Source organism: Watersipora subatra, chromosome 1 (genome assembly GCF_963576615.1).
Source record: "Watersipora subatra chromosome 1, tzWatSuba1.1, whole genome shotgun sequence".
Classification (NCBI taxonomy): domain Eukaryota; kingdom Metazoa; phylum Bryozoa; class Gymnolaemata; order Cheilostomatida; family Watersiporidae; genus Watersipora; species Watersipora subatra.
Window position 1 is genome coordinate 78,702,451 of NC_088708.1, and position 14,882 is coordinate 78,717,332.

Sequence of the window (14,882 nt, forward strand, 5' to 3'; positions counted from 1 at the left end):
AAGATATAGTCAAACTTGAGATTAGATCAAATTATCCTATGGCTGAGACACAACTGTTTTCAAAAGGTTTCACTGATATCTTTGTTTTTATACAAGTGAAAGACTGAAGCTAAAGTAAAAATGAAAGTTAACTATTTATTTGAGTTGAGCTGGCAGCACATTTTACTAACCAAGCAAAGGCTCTCATAGAATAGTGGTAAGGTAGAGAACTATTGACTGAATTAGCTACAATATCATGACATCACCGCAGGCAGCAATACAAATATGCAGCAATGAGTCGATGCTAAAAGCTTACTCTTATCACCAGATAACCTAAACACACCTAAACCTAACTTAAACACACCTAAGCCTAAGCCTTTCTAAGATAAGGAGTGATAGTGAGCTAGCTGCAGAAGATCAAAGAGTACCAACGCTATTTAGTAGCAATCTTAACATATTAATCAGTCCTCTCTGCTAGGAATCTAATCAAGATTTACTTTTCTGGTATATGATTGGTCAAAGGAAGTAAATTGAGGAACTTTGATACAAATGCTCAAAACTGTCGCTCCAAAAAACTATCTTTGATGTTTGATTGAAATTGTTAAAGTGTTTGTGCAAAAATGAAGTGGCCATGCTGCCTTCAGGAGATGTTTTCTTTGCTGCTGCTGATAGTTATTGTGCTGTACTTGCAGTCCACAACATCGTCTGCTTGCTGTCTAGAGCTAAATAATACAATGTTGTTGTCTTTACAAACCAACTTTTAAAAACCATTTAAAAAGTGCCTGTAATGAATGCTACCATTTATTGAAATTGTATTTTATCATTGTTGAAATCTCAACTTGTTGCAACCAAAATACATGCAACTTATATCATAAATGAAAGAGCAGACGACTCTGTATATTTGTAAAGATTTTTACTATGTTTGTGTTAAAAAGCATGACTCATCCTAGTCTCACGAATCAAATTTCAGTCTGAGTTTTAAGGCTGTGTCTGGCTCTATGAATCAAAGCTGTGATCTCACACCTGCGCAGCCTCCGTGCACTCTGTGGAGTTGGTGTAACTATCAGCAATTGGGAAATCTGGCTGTTCCTCTGGGGTTATGCATGTTACCACTCTCTAAAATTAGACAAAATGGTTTTCAGGCTACAAATAATTATGCAACAAATTAGATTAGACAGGATTTGTCTCCTCATGTTGAATAATGAACGCGGCCACCAGCTGCTCACGTTACTTACATGCAGTGAGAGAGCAACTCTCACTTAACCCGGCTAACAGCTTCTAGCTCTAAAGATGGGTTAAGTTATGTCAAATGCTTTTAAACATACAGCAGCAAAAATGGATTTCTCAATCACGAATATGCCATTTTTAAAAAATGGTGACCGCATACCTCGAGAAAAGTGCCTTTTGCTGCAAGAAGTTTCCAGATTGCCACAACAGGTACACAGCTGAGTGAGGAACAGATTATGAGCCAAACGATGACGGTGGCGTAGGGAGGGTAAGTGAAGCCACTTATTTCTACCACTTTGTTTATTGTCTCTTCGTATATTGACAGACAGAACAGAGTCTAAAAGTATTAAACACATGATGTTCATGTATTACCATGTATTAAACATGTGATGTTCATGTATTGACATGTATTAAACACATGATGTTCATGTATTGACATGTATTAAACACGTGACGCTTTGTACTAAATTTCAACGATGTATTTTGATTTTCACTTGATTCTGCCTGTTTTACAAAGTTTTCATATTTTGCAGTTTAGGAAATCCTTGTAATTCCAGACACAAACAATTAGCTGTTGTGAGAAACTTACTATGAGAAAAAGAGGGCTGACAACAGCCCAGCAGGCCTGCCAAAAATATCCAGGCTCGAACCCAATCATCTTCTTGATATCTCCACTGAACCTTCTGAAGCCTGGAGACAACAGGAGACAACAACTCATGTAATTATTAGATGATTTACCTGTATATATACCTGCTGCCTAATTTATTTCATTTAGCTAACAGAAACTAGTAAGTTTTGAGTGAAGAAGACAAACTGGCTATAATTGATATATATCTAAGTACAAGTAGTCAGCTGGAATACTTATTAACAATTAACACTATTAATATGATGAGCAAAGTTACTGGTAAGCAGAAAGAGAAGATGACTCTAGCGTTCATTGTTATGTAGAGTTCATCATTCGAAGAACTTCACTTGAAACTTGTATACGTATATGCTTTCCCTTGGTATATTGGAGGTGTGACAAATGTGAAAAGATATGTTCCATTTTGTCCAATGTTTGGTGTTGAAATATAAAACAAACTGTATAGAAGAATGAACTCACCGTAAAACCAATTCACTGCGACAGCTTCCAGGAAGACAATAAATAGGATTGATATTGGTGCGGCAAATCTATCTAGCAGCTGAAAGACATATTTGCCTCCGTAGGTTGTGGTTGCCAGAGATGTTAAGAAGCATATAGAGAGCAGAACAGCCACAAATATCTCTCTGTGTCTCCTCAGAATGTTGAATTGATCGAGTACGCCTGTGATCAGGGCTTCCAAACCACCAAACTAAAATAAAGGATTACCTCAAGAGGAAGTGCTTGCTGGTCAAGTACTCTAAGCATTTCTACTCGGACTACATAACATGAGAGATTGGAATGATAATAAGCAAATATACAGTTTTTCATCCCAGACCTCATAGACTCACTAACCTCATAGACTCACCAACCTCATAGACTCAATAATCTAATAGACTCACTAACCTAATAGCCTCACCCATCTCAAAGACTCACCAACCTCATAGACTTACCAACCTCTTAGACTCACTAATCTCATAGAATCACCAATATCATAGAGTCACCAACTTCATGGATGTATGTAGACATGGTATATTAAAATGACAGGAACAGAAAAGAGAAATATACAGAGAAACTACAAAAGTACAAGCAGTTGTATAAGTGGTGAAAGTTATGTGGTGGTATGCTGTATAGGAGGAGGGGTTATGAGCTTGAAGGCTCAGATAACCAAATTACTAGGTAGAACAGAGAAGAAAGTACTCTCGCAATGGATGGAGACAGAATGTAAAGACTACTAGCAGAGAGTGCGGGCATGCTGTCAGGCATCATTACATCTAGCTAGCAGGCTGAGCATTTGCCAGCAAACTTTGGTGGCAAAGCTGGAAGCATAATATATACCTTGTGCATAGGGAACATGAGAGAACACAAGGGAACACAAGGAGTCACTTGGGAACACAAGGGAACACAAGGGAACACAAGGAGTCACTTGGGAACACAAGAGAACACAAGGGAACACGAAGAAACACGAAGGAACACGAGGGAACACGAGAGAACACGAGGGAACACGAGGGAACACGAGGGAACACGAGGAAACACGAGGAAACACGAGGAAACACGAGGGAACATGAGGGAACACAAGGAGTCACTTGGGAACACAAGGGAACACGAGAGAACACAAGGGAACACAAGGAGTCACTTGGGAACACGAGGAAACACGAGGAAACACGAGGGAACACGAGGGAACACGAGGGAACACGAGGAAACACGAGGAAACACGAGGGAACACGAGGGAACACGAGGGAACACGAGGGAACACGAGGGAACACGAAGAAACACGAGGGAACACGAGGGAACACGAGGGAACACGAGGGAACACGAGGGAACACAAGGGAACACAAGGAGTTCGGCACTAGCAACAAAAACATTAATGTCATGACCAATGTTGGTATGAGTCGAAAAGGAAAAAATGGCTGACCCTCGACAAACAAAAGTGCAAATTTATGTTGTGATTTGAAGTTTCAGTTGAAAAGCGAAACAAAAGTGCTCAGACCAGACATGACAATCGCGTAAGTAATGTAGCAACTGATACAAATAACATACATTTGCAGCTTCTCCTAATGACAAGAACATGGAAAACCACCAAAAAAGCAGACAAATGGTTTAAGAGATTAATGAGCAAAGGCCAGGTAAACAGTAAAACCCAATGAATGCAGAGGTGAAGAAGCAGTGAAGTTAAAGGAACAGATAGAGATGGTTCTTGATGGTGGTGAGAAACGAATAGAGATGATTCGTAGAGAAATGAATAGAGAGGACGTGTAGAGAAATGCCTAAAGCTGTGTTAGCAGAGAGTAAAAGAACAGTAAGAATGGTGCTATTGAATATCGTTAAAACAGATTATAAAAATAAAAAATGACAACAAGCTATATCGGGACATTATAACAAGGAATTAACTGAACATATCATATATACATTACACCAAATATACATATATACCCAAAATAAAAAAATAACAAGTTTGAGTAGCCTTTTAAGGATTTTACGTTCCATATTAGTCTGTAGGATAGAATTTGGGCAAATTTAACAGTCTGTACCGATGCTCCCAAAATTCCTTGAGTCTAAATGCAATATAACGGAAAGACTTTTACGAAGGTAGCCATTTACGACAGTAAAACAACTCAAACATAACTGCATCAAAGCGTTAGTACCGTGTGCTAGCTGACTAGTTCACTAAAAAAGCAAAGAAACAGGGCCTGTGAAAACTCCGAGAGACTATCGGGTTAGACTAGCAACTAGGGAACTCAGGGGATACATACTGTGCTGTCTAGTCCAAGTTAGACTAGTAACTAGGAAACTCAGGGGATACATACTGTGCTGTCTAGTCCAAGTTAGACTAGTAACTAGGGAACTCAGGGGATACATACTGTGCTGTCTAGTCCAAGTTAGACTAGTAACTAGGGAACTCAGGGGATACGTACTGTGCTGTCTAGTCCAAGTTAGACTAGTAACTAGGGAACTCAGGGGATACATACTGTGCTGTATAGTCCAAGTTAGGCTAGTAACTAGGAACCTTAGGGGATACATACTGTGCTGTCTAGTCCAAGCGTGACGAGCATCAGGAAAAATATGGCAGCAAAGAATGGGCTGCCGGGTAGCTGAGCCAAGACTTCTGGATAGACTTGGAAAACTAAACCCGGACCTAAAAAGTCAATGAGCAGACAAGACTTGAGCAATGATTTATTCGCTAGACTCTCCCTCATCAGGGAAATGAGTTTTGCTACTGTAATTGTCAGTCTTGAATATGGACAATCGGTAAAATTGGTGAGATGAAATTAACATGTGTAATCTTCAATTATAATGCCTGCTGCCTGAGTGAGCAATTAACACGGCGTAATTGTCATTCCTTGTTTATAATTGACACGGGGAAATTGTCTTGTACAATAAGTTAACATATGCAGTCAAAATGCGTAATTAACTGAGTCAATTATAATTCTGAAATGTTAAACAATGTATACATCGCTAATCTATGAATTTGAGCCCAAGGTACTGAGTACCCTGGGGGTACTGGCTGGCAGCCCTGGATATGTGATGAAAGATAAAACATTAGTAGGCTTCAGCAATAAACTTCGTGTCTGCCCTCACCTCAGTCTTGAGTAGTTAAATAACAATGCCAAGGTAAAAATAGATTACACTACAGAATATTCACCTGCTATAAAATAAATCTATGACCAACAAAGTGTGCCTTGCCTCATCACAAGTGATGCGCTGTTATAGTCTACAATGTAGCTCTTTTGTTTACTGAGCCACTAAATTAATTCATCTTCAGCTTTGATTGGCTCATGAGGTTACCAGACTGTCACTAATATAATATAGAAGAGTGAATAACATAAATATTATGATTCCTCTATCTTTTGTTAGAACGGTGGCTCACCCTCTTGCGCCACTATGGAGACATCTTTGTGCAGCATCGTAGACATGTAACCAATGCCGGAGAAGACGACAAAGCCTGCGAGGAGACTTGTACAGCAATTAATGGAACTTGTTATGAGCGCGTCTCTGTAGCAGTTGTTGTGGAACTTATTGTAACTTGACAGTGCCAAAAGAACACCAAATCCTGGACCGAGAGAGAAAAAAACCTGAGCAGCGGCAGCGATCCACACCTGAAACAGTACAAAAGACAGTATATAATATATAATATATACTATCTATATATATGAAATCAAGTGTTTATCTGTCTGCCGTCGTTCGTATGTCCAGTTAATAGCGATTGGTTAAAATACGACCACTTCCAGTGAAAGATGAGAGATCATGATGTGTAATCATTATATGCACAATTATTCCAGTATGTGGCAAGGTGACTGCATGGCTTAGTGGTAGCATGCTTGACTTCACATCCGTGCATTCGAATGTACGGGTTTGATTCCTGCGAGGTAGAATTTTTTCCAAACGCTTTTCGCTGCCTTCAGACAGACACGGCTCTTACTATAGTAAGGATTGAAATATTAGCTTAATTTACTAGCTTGAGTTACTCATATTCATTGGGTAAAGAAACTTAGCCAATGGTAACTATATTATCAGCCACTGTTTATAATCTGTTTTAAACCTTGAACGAATGTGTAACATAAGAAGTAAGAAATGTTTTTCAGCAATCTGTTTTAGCTATGCCTCGAGTTTTTGAATATTTGAATTATGCATTGGCCGAACACACACAGAAATAAACAAGTACATGTACTTTCATCCAAAAGTTAGAACAGTCAATGTTGTATATGCTGATTAAAAGTAAGTTTTCTCTGCGCAAACCTCTTTATTACCCGTGCAACGCCGGGCATTCAGCTACAGTATACCGTAGTATGTACATGTATATATATATTAATGTTTATAGTATACAGTATTTAGTATAGTATATATAGTATAAGTACATAAAATACAGTATATAGTATATATATAAAAGGCATTGCCTGGCAACATGAAATGTTACAGCAAGAAATACAATTATAATCAGACCTTCATTACAACTTGAACCAAAGTTCAGCAAACGAGTTGTGTTTATAGACATGTAGCAGGTATTACACATGTAGCAGGTAATATCAATGCCTAGAGCTACTGCAATAATTATAGGTGTATTACTTAGTACAAAAACCTCAAGGACAGCTCAAGGTATTTCACTGCTGACACATGCTTCTCCAGGGAGACAAATGCATTCTTCTACCAATTAATTTCTTTTTTAATGGGCAGAACTGCAGTTCATATAACTGAACACTGAGTGAGAATTGAGGCATACACTATGCTTTATACTCCTAGTTTTTAAATATGCCTGAATATACACTATGAATATGAACATAAAATTCTACCTCACTGATTGATAACTCTTGAAGGATTTACTATTAGTAGGGTTGTCTCTTTTGGTCAGAAGTGAGAGCATTGCTTTGCTTGCGTGGATAGCATATCTGAAGCTAAGGCTAATGTATATGACAGTTGAAATTGTTTCTTGAAGGTAGATTGTAAAGCCAATGTAATATGCTTTGTAGCTGTTGATAGGGAAAAATTCCAAATACATATGCATTTACACCGATATAAACAAAATTGAGACAGTTGGGAGGCGTATCATAAGGAAGGTAAATAGTAAGTAACCCATTAAAACTATTTATCTCTGATCTGCCTCAGAGTACAATACTGTGTGAAATTACAAATTATTTATTTGCATTAGCTACTCTCTCTCTCTCCCCCCTCTCTCCTCCTCTCTTCTCCTCTCCTCCCTTCTCTCCCTCTCTTTCCTCCTCTCTCCCCCTCTCTACGAGAGAGTCCCCCTCTCTCCCCCTCTCTCCCCCTCTCTCCCCCTCTCTCCCCCTCTCTTCCCCTCTCTCCCCCTCTCTCCCCCTCTCTTCCCTCTCTCCCTCTGTCTCCCCCTCACTCTCCATCTCTCCCCTCTCGCCCCTCTCATCGAGAGAGTCCCCCCCTCTCCCCCTCTCTCCCCCTCTCTCCCCTCTCTCCCCCTCTTTCATTTTCTCTTTCCCCCTCTCTCCCCCTCTCTCTCCCCTCTTTCTCCCTCTTCCTCCCTCTCCCTCCCTCTCCCTCCTCCTCCCTCTCCCTCCCTCTCTCTCTCCCTCCCTCTCCCTCCCTCTCCCTCCCTTTCTCTCTCTCCCTCTCTCCCTCTCTCTCCCCCTCTCCTCCCTCTCTCTCTCTCTCTCTCTCTCTCTCTCCTCTCTCCTTCCTAGATATTACAGTGACGGCTAGCGTTAAACCTGAGAAAATAATCGGTTTTAATAAACAGAAATGCTGGTAAAAGTTTAAAAGAGAATACAGACAAGATGATATCATAACATCTGAAGTCTGTAGATTTCAAGAGTTGATGACTTATGAGTCAAAGGCAAGATAGTCAGCAACTAGATGGCATAATTTGATCGAGCCCAGGACAGCCTCAAGCACAGCTCTTATTATACAAAACACTTGCTTCCTATCATGTCAACTCTAGTGTAATAGACGATATCCTGTGTCACAAGCCCCAAAGGATATGCCGTTGTATTGAGTAAGTAGTATGACCTGCTGATAAATAGATTTACCTTGTGATCGAGCAGTTTTACCCAGACTGGGGTCAGGTAGTACTTAATGCCAATGGAGGCCCCAGGAAGCGTTGCTCCACGGATGAGTAAAATTATTAGCACAATGTAAGGAAAGATTGCCGTGACCCACACCACCTGCGGAGAGTGTCATCAGCCAATCAGAGCAGAATATCACATGGAATTGTAAGATTTCTAGTTTCTATTTTACACTATAAACACTGTAAAAGACCACAGGCTAATGGTATACAAAGAGAACTTCATGTTTGGTTGAGTGGGAGCCTATAGCTAGATATTTTAGAGTTGTCCTCTCACAAGCCTAAAACTGCTACATGTATGCAGGCAACCGCCACCGCAGCTCCACAAACTGTAGGATAGCAAAAATAAAAGTATTATGCAGGTGGCAGTAGAGGTACTACCTAGCTATGACAGTAGAGGTACTATCTTGCTATGACAGTAGAGGTACTATCTTGCTATGACAGTAGAGGCACTATCTTGCTATGACAGTAGAGGTACTATCTTGCTATGACAGTAGAGGTACTATCTTGCTATGACAGTAGAGGTGCTATCTTGCTATGACAGTAAAGGTACTACCTTGCTATGACAGTAGAAATACTAACATATTCAAGCCAATAAGAAGCTTTCTTCTGGATCTTTGGATAAAATCTCTTCTAAACTCACCAGATACTCTGAATAAGAAAATAGCTCTGATGCTTTTGTTAAAGGTCAAGAGGTGAAGAAACAGCACGTACCTTACCGGAGCTTTTAATGCCCTTCCAGAGTGCAAAGTACACCATAAGGAATACAGCAAAAAGACAAACAGCTATGGACCATTTGATCGGTCCCAAATCTGCGAGGCCAGTAGATTTCTGAAGCTCCAGCACACGACGGCTGTAAAAATCATGCGTTCTTCAAAATATCATTAAAATAAGGAAAGTCATAAAGTTAAAAATAACTAGGGAAAGAGAAGACAATAACAATCATACAAGACTTGTTGAGTCAGGGACTAGCTAGCTGCAAGGGTAACAATATGATGAAAGCGAGTGTCTCATAAAAACAACTTGCTGTTTTTTGTGGTTTCCTGCAACTGTCAGTGGTAACTAATTCTATGTTAGTTATGGTAACCCGTGGGTCACTGTTGTAACTAATTCTATGTTAATTGTTGTAACCCATGGGTCACTATTGTAACGAATTCTATGCTAATTATTGCAACATATGGGTCATTATTGTAACTAACTTTATGTTAACTGCTGTAACCTATGGGTCACTATTGTAACTAACTTTATGTTAATTGCTGTAACCTATGGGTCACTATTGTAACTAACTTTATGTTAATTGCTGTAACCCATGGGTCACTATTGTAACTAACTCTATGATATATGCTGTAACCTATGGGTCATTATTGTAACTAACTTCATGTTAGTTGCTGTAACCTATGGGTCACTATTGTAACTAACTCTATGATATATGCTGTAACCTATGGGTCACTATTGTAACTAATTCTATGATATATGCTGTAACCTATGGGTCACTATTGTAACTAACTCTATGATATATGCTGTAACCTATAGGTCACTATTGTAACTAACTCTATGATATATGCTGTAACCTATAGGTCACTATTGTAACTAACTCTATGATATATGCTGTAACCTATAGGTCACTATTGTAACTAACTCTATGATATATGCTGTAACCTATGGGTCACTATTGTAACTAACTCTATGATAATTGTTGTTACTAGTGATTTACTGTTGTGACTCATTTGTATAATATGAGCTCAATTTTTATAATTGGTTCCCTTGCTCACATTGACAAAGCATTTTGTGACAGCACGTGACCAGCAATGGCAGATGTTCATGTAGTCATCACTAGCACTAATTGATGAAATGGCTTCATAAGTTGCAGGCTTGGCAACTGAAGTCGAGTAGGTGAATAGCCTGATGGTACGTTGCTGGAAAAGAATGTTGACGATATACAGCGTCAACCTGCTCAACCATTTGCAGTTGCCTCTCATGTTGAGGCTACTGCCAGTCACGCCGACTTGTACAGCCAAAATAAACTTTAGCAGGTAAAATACAAAAGTTTGCGACATGCACAAATCTACTGTATGCAATTATAAAAAAATACAGTGGGTCTAGTTACAATACGAGTCTCCAGTGCGCATTGCCTGCTTTGTTTAGGAAAGCATGGCACTACAAACCATCGTATTCCGAGGTCCCTTTTATTCAATGAACTAAGTTTTATCTTTTGTTTTAAGCGATGTGGGGGACTAAATTGCAAACCTCACCACTGATGCTCAGAGGTAGAGAGCGGGCAACTACTTCAGCTTTGAGCGGAATAAGATGGTGAGGAGTTTCAATACAATAATTAAATAGTAGAAATTTCTATTCTAAACAGTGAAATTTTCTGAATCTTCCAAGGATCCCACGCTAATCGAATACGGGCCGCTAGCAATCTAAGTGAATCTTAACTCGCTAATCTATGAGTAGTTTTATGAGTAGTTCTATGCGACTATCAGCCTACAAATATAATTAGGAGCTATAAAATATGTCTTACTTGTAGAACTCCTGAGCTCCTGAAGTAGAATTGTCTGCACTTGTGAAGTTCTCTTGCGAAGCTTGGGAAAATTCAACGCAGGCATCAGTATTCCAGTCATTGGAACACGTGCTCCATGGTAGGGTCTTTCTCAGTGAGGCAAAGAAGTAGTAGAGAGACCAGGCTATGATAGTGTTGTAGTATATAGACACGTAGAAGGATATTGTGCATATGCCAAAGCCAATACCTAAAAATAGCATGGAGGATTGGTGGCAAATTCTATGGTACCAAGAGGAGAGTATGGAGTCTTTGAAACTAGCAACTGACCACCCAAGCTATGCCAAAATGCCTATATTGTGTTCTCAAGCAGTGTTGGTGAGGAAGCTTTCTCAGGCTCCGCCGCTAGCATTTTAAAAATACTAAAGCCTGGAATCCCATTATCACAGACATACATGCGTGATGGGGGCTAAAAAACACTTGAACTCAAGCGATGTGTCTATATCTATGTTTTGGTATGTAATTATGTCAATATCTATATCAGTGTATTTACACTTATATTTATCTATCTGTCTATGACTATGTATATGTATATGTATATGTCTATGACTATATCTATGTCTATGACTACGTTTTGTATGTTTTTATATGTGTATATACTCTATTATTCTATGCACCACTACATGTCATCATCAAACGCTGAAAGTTAGATGATAATTGTTACTATATAATAATTATTACTTAGTACTATAGATAAACCAACCGATGGATTATGATATAGCTACGTAATATGTTACATTGATTATAATTAATTATGGAGCATTCTAAAGGTAACACACAACAGAACTCTCAGGCTATTAGTACTCTACTAATAGTTTGGAAAGTTTGAAATAGTTTCTGTAAGCTTGCACTTTTTGTGTCTGAAAAGGTAAGATTTATCCCATATAAAGTGGTATAGAGTTAACACACATAAAGTGGCATAGATTTAACACAAAAATAATGGTACAGAGTTAACACATATAGAGTGCTATAGAGTTAACACATATAGAGTGCTATAGAGTTAACACATATAGAGTGGTATAGAGCTAACACATATAGAGTGCTATAGAGTTAACACATATAGAGTGCTATAGAGTTGACACATATAAAGTGCTATAGAGTTAACACATATAGAGTGCTATAGAGTTAACACATATAGAGTGCTATAGAGTTAACACATATAGAGTGCTATAGAGTTAACACATATAGAATATTTCTTGAACCTAGTGACAAATATCCTTCAAGTTAAACTCCCATAATTCTCATAATTTTACCACTCCAGCTTCACTCAAACTTCGCATACAAAAGTTTTACCTTGAAAGATGGGACATATGCGCTTCCAGACTGTAATGCAGCCAACTCTTTGGTATTGGCCTAAGGCTAGCTCCAGGTAGAACAAAGGCAATCCTCCAAAAAGGTACATGATAGCATAAGGAATGAGGAAGGCCCCTGCAAGGGTTAGAGGTTGATATAATCCGCCAAAAACAAGAAATGTTGAGCAGTCCATCATGTAGCCAGTGTACCAGATGTTTAGTTATTATGTAATATTGAGATTTATGTAGGTTTTTAACACTGCTGACTTTCAGCTAAAATTTGCTGCCATTTGCTAGCTTAAAAAAGATAAATGTTTTTCCTAAGTGTATAAAAGAGATATTGAAAATCTACGCATTTTCATATGTTTCATATACATACATTGTAAAAAGATACAAATAGATATAAAAAAGTATATATTTACATATATAAATATAAGTAGTGGGTTATTTTACATTATGTTCAAAAGTAATTCTATGACTTGACATAAATAAGATAAAGTAAGATTCAAAGCTACAAAATAACTCTATACTAACCGTTAATAAGCGGCGTAATTGTTTAAACCAAAACTTATCTGGAAAGTCAACATTGATTTCTTTGCTACAAATAGACAATTAGTATTGCTAAAATGCTGACTAAAGAAAACTCTACACTGTAAGAGGGTTTCTTTAGAGTAATAATAATATTAAAGATAGAGGAAATAATACTTAGCTAAACGTCATTGGAAATCTGTTTCATGCAACCGAACCCTTCACGTGACGAGTCAATTTCTGTTGGAGTAAACTAATAAGTAATAATAAGGTTACACTACTCACTGGGAATCTGTTTTGTGTAATATATATCTATATATAAATATATATTTACTTTAATATGAGTTTTCTGTGTGTAAAGATACGCATATAGCTTTTATTGTACAACCAACAAAATGCATTGAATGCAAAGAAGACACAAACCTCCTCCATTGGAATAGCAAATGTAAGGAAACCTCCATACATTTCCAAGATCAACAGCGAATCCAATAACTGATAACAAAAATTCAAAGTTTTTTCCCCATGTTTCTCGAGCAGGCATTTCACTCTTCGCATGAATATGGTTTGTCTCGTTCTCATCGCATGTGACTATATCCTGAAATATTTATGGTTTTCATACATCTTTGTAAACAAACCTTGTTAAATAGATATTCTCGACTGAAATATTTATGGTTTTCATACATATTTGTAAACAAACCTTGTTAAATAGATATTCTCGACTGAAATATTTATGGTTTTCATACATCTTTGTAAACAAACCTTGTTAAATAGATATTCTCGACTGAAATATTTATGAAATTGTTCATCAACAACCTTTATTTGTCCAACTTAATATTAATAAATTTTTCCATAAGCCGAGAGAATGCGCTCAATATTACTAGCTCAATATTACTAGCTCAATATTACTAGCTCAATATTACTAGCTAGTGAACAGCAGAACAGAAGGTACACAGACATTGGCAGCGGACAGTTACTACCTTGTTGTCACAGGTGACCATCGGAGCCGCTTCATCCGCAGGTGACAGTCGCCCATTCTCACTCATCTTCTGGCCGCGGCAGCTTCGAGACAGCCTACCAGATAGCAGAAGTGAAGAGAAGTGAGGAGAGACTCGGAGAGATAATTAAAGAAGAACCTGAACTATTTGACTCACAGCTAATTAGTCTCTTTACAGGTTGCTCAGGCAAATATGTAATTTCTTATTTTGTGAGAAAACATTAGCCGCGGGTTTGATTAAAGGGTACTAATTGCTTTGACACAAGTTATTATTATCTCTGCCGTGTGCTGTCACAGTGGCGGAGTGTTTACCGCAACTTTCCAATGGTCATGACCCGACTTGATTATTCTAGTTTTGATTTCTAGCAGGCTTATTAATCAACTATAAGCTAATATAACGCTAGAAACATGATAAAAATTTTTTATGTTTGTTGGAGCTCCTTCTCTTTTTGTCTGAAACTATCTGTCATAAACTTCCACTTTAATTTCTAACTTGAATATCAATTCAGAGCGAATAAATCGACTTACATAATATGATGAACAGCTTGAGAAATCCTTAGCATTAGTTTTACACAAAACTTTTGTTAGAGGCTATTTACACTGACTTGGATCTTTAGTAAAACATTAAAGAACTCTCAAAAAAGTTACCTTGAGGTTGGGTGGTGAACTGACCCCCCTCCTTAAGACAACTGTGATCGCAAGATCATGAGGAGTTCTATGAGCAGCCAATTTTTAATTGTTGAACGTTAGTCGTACCTTTTTATGCCTCGTTTCTTTCCCGCTGTGTGCTTAAAGTTCTTTAATTGGAATAATAAATATTTTACCAAAGTTTGCACACTCTAGTTCACTGAACTTCTGCTTGATATCTTATTTATGCCATAACATAAAAAACTACTGAAAATTATTTTACTCGCTGCCAATTAAGTTAGAATATTTAAATTATTTTTAGCAAGTATAGAACCAGCATGTGACGAATTACTAAAAAGAAGGTTATTGGCCCGTAACTAATATAAACTACCTGACTGTAGCATTACGAAAAGCAGCAAGCTGTCTACAGCAGAGTTCTCTCACAGAGGTTCTCTCCTCATAGCATTCCCCTAGATCGACACAGTTGGCTTCGATGCAACGCGCCATCATTCACGGCCCGTAACTTG

At 38.1% G+C, this 14,882-nt stretch overlaps 1 protein-coding gene across 1 annotated transcript; it reads right to left on the reverse strand.

The window, feature by feature from the left end:
* Positions 1-905: 905 nt before the first annotated feature.
* LOC137391916 (sodium-dependent serotonin transporter-like) lies at positions 906-14,862 on the reverse strand. The gene is made up of 14 exons (XM_068078476.1): positions 14,747-14,862; positions 13,712-13,805; positions 13,158-13,329; positions 12,208-12,342; positions 10,879-11,104; positions 9,072-9,210; positions 8,323-8,457; positions 5,694-5,922; positions 5,469-5,471; positions 4,849-4,961; positions 2,309-2,537; positions 1,796-1,896; positions 1,367-1,543; positions 906-1,095 (listed from the first exon to the last, which is right to left on the reverse strand). Exons 1-14 carry the CDS (start codon positions 14,860-14,862, stop codon positions 997-999), a joined length of 1,968 nt encoding a protein of 655 aa, XP_067934577.1. The 3' UTR covers positions 906-996.
* Positions 14,863-14,882: the final 20 nt, after the last annotated feature.

What these genes read in the sequence shown, in the direction of transcription:
- LOC137391916 (XM_068078476.1), bottom strand. Translation starts at nt 14,862, where the DNA reads ATGGCGCGTTGCATCGAAGCCAACTGTGTCGATCTAGGGGAATGCTAT. An exon ending in GCATTAAAAGCTCCGGTAAG is followed by an intron (nt 8,458 to 9,071) that starts GTACGTGCTGTT and finishes CACTCTCCGCAG; the next exon opens with GTGGTGTGGGTCACGGCAAT. An exon ending in CAAAAGGCACTTTTCTCGAG is followed by an intron (nt 1,096 to 1,366) that starts GTATGCGGTCAC and finishes GTCTAATTTTAG; the next exon opens with AGAGTGGTAACATGCATAAC.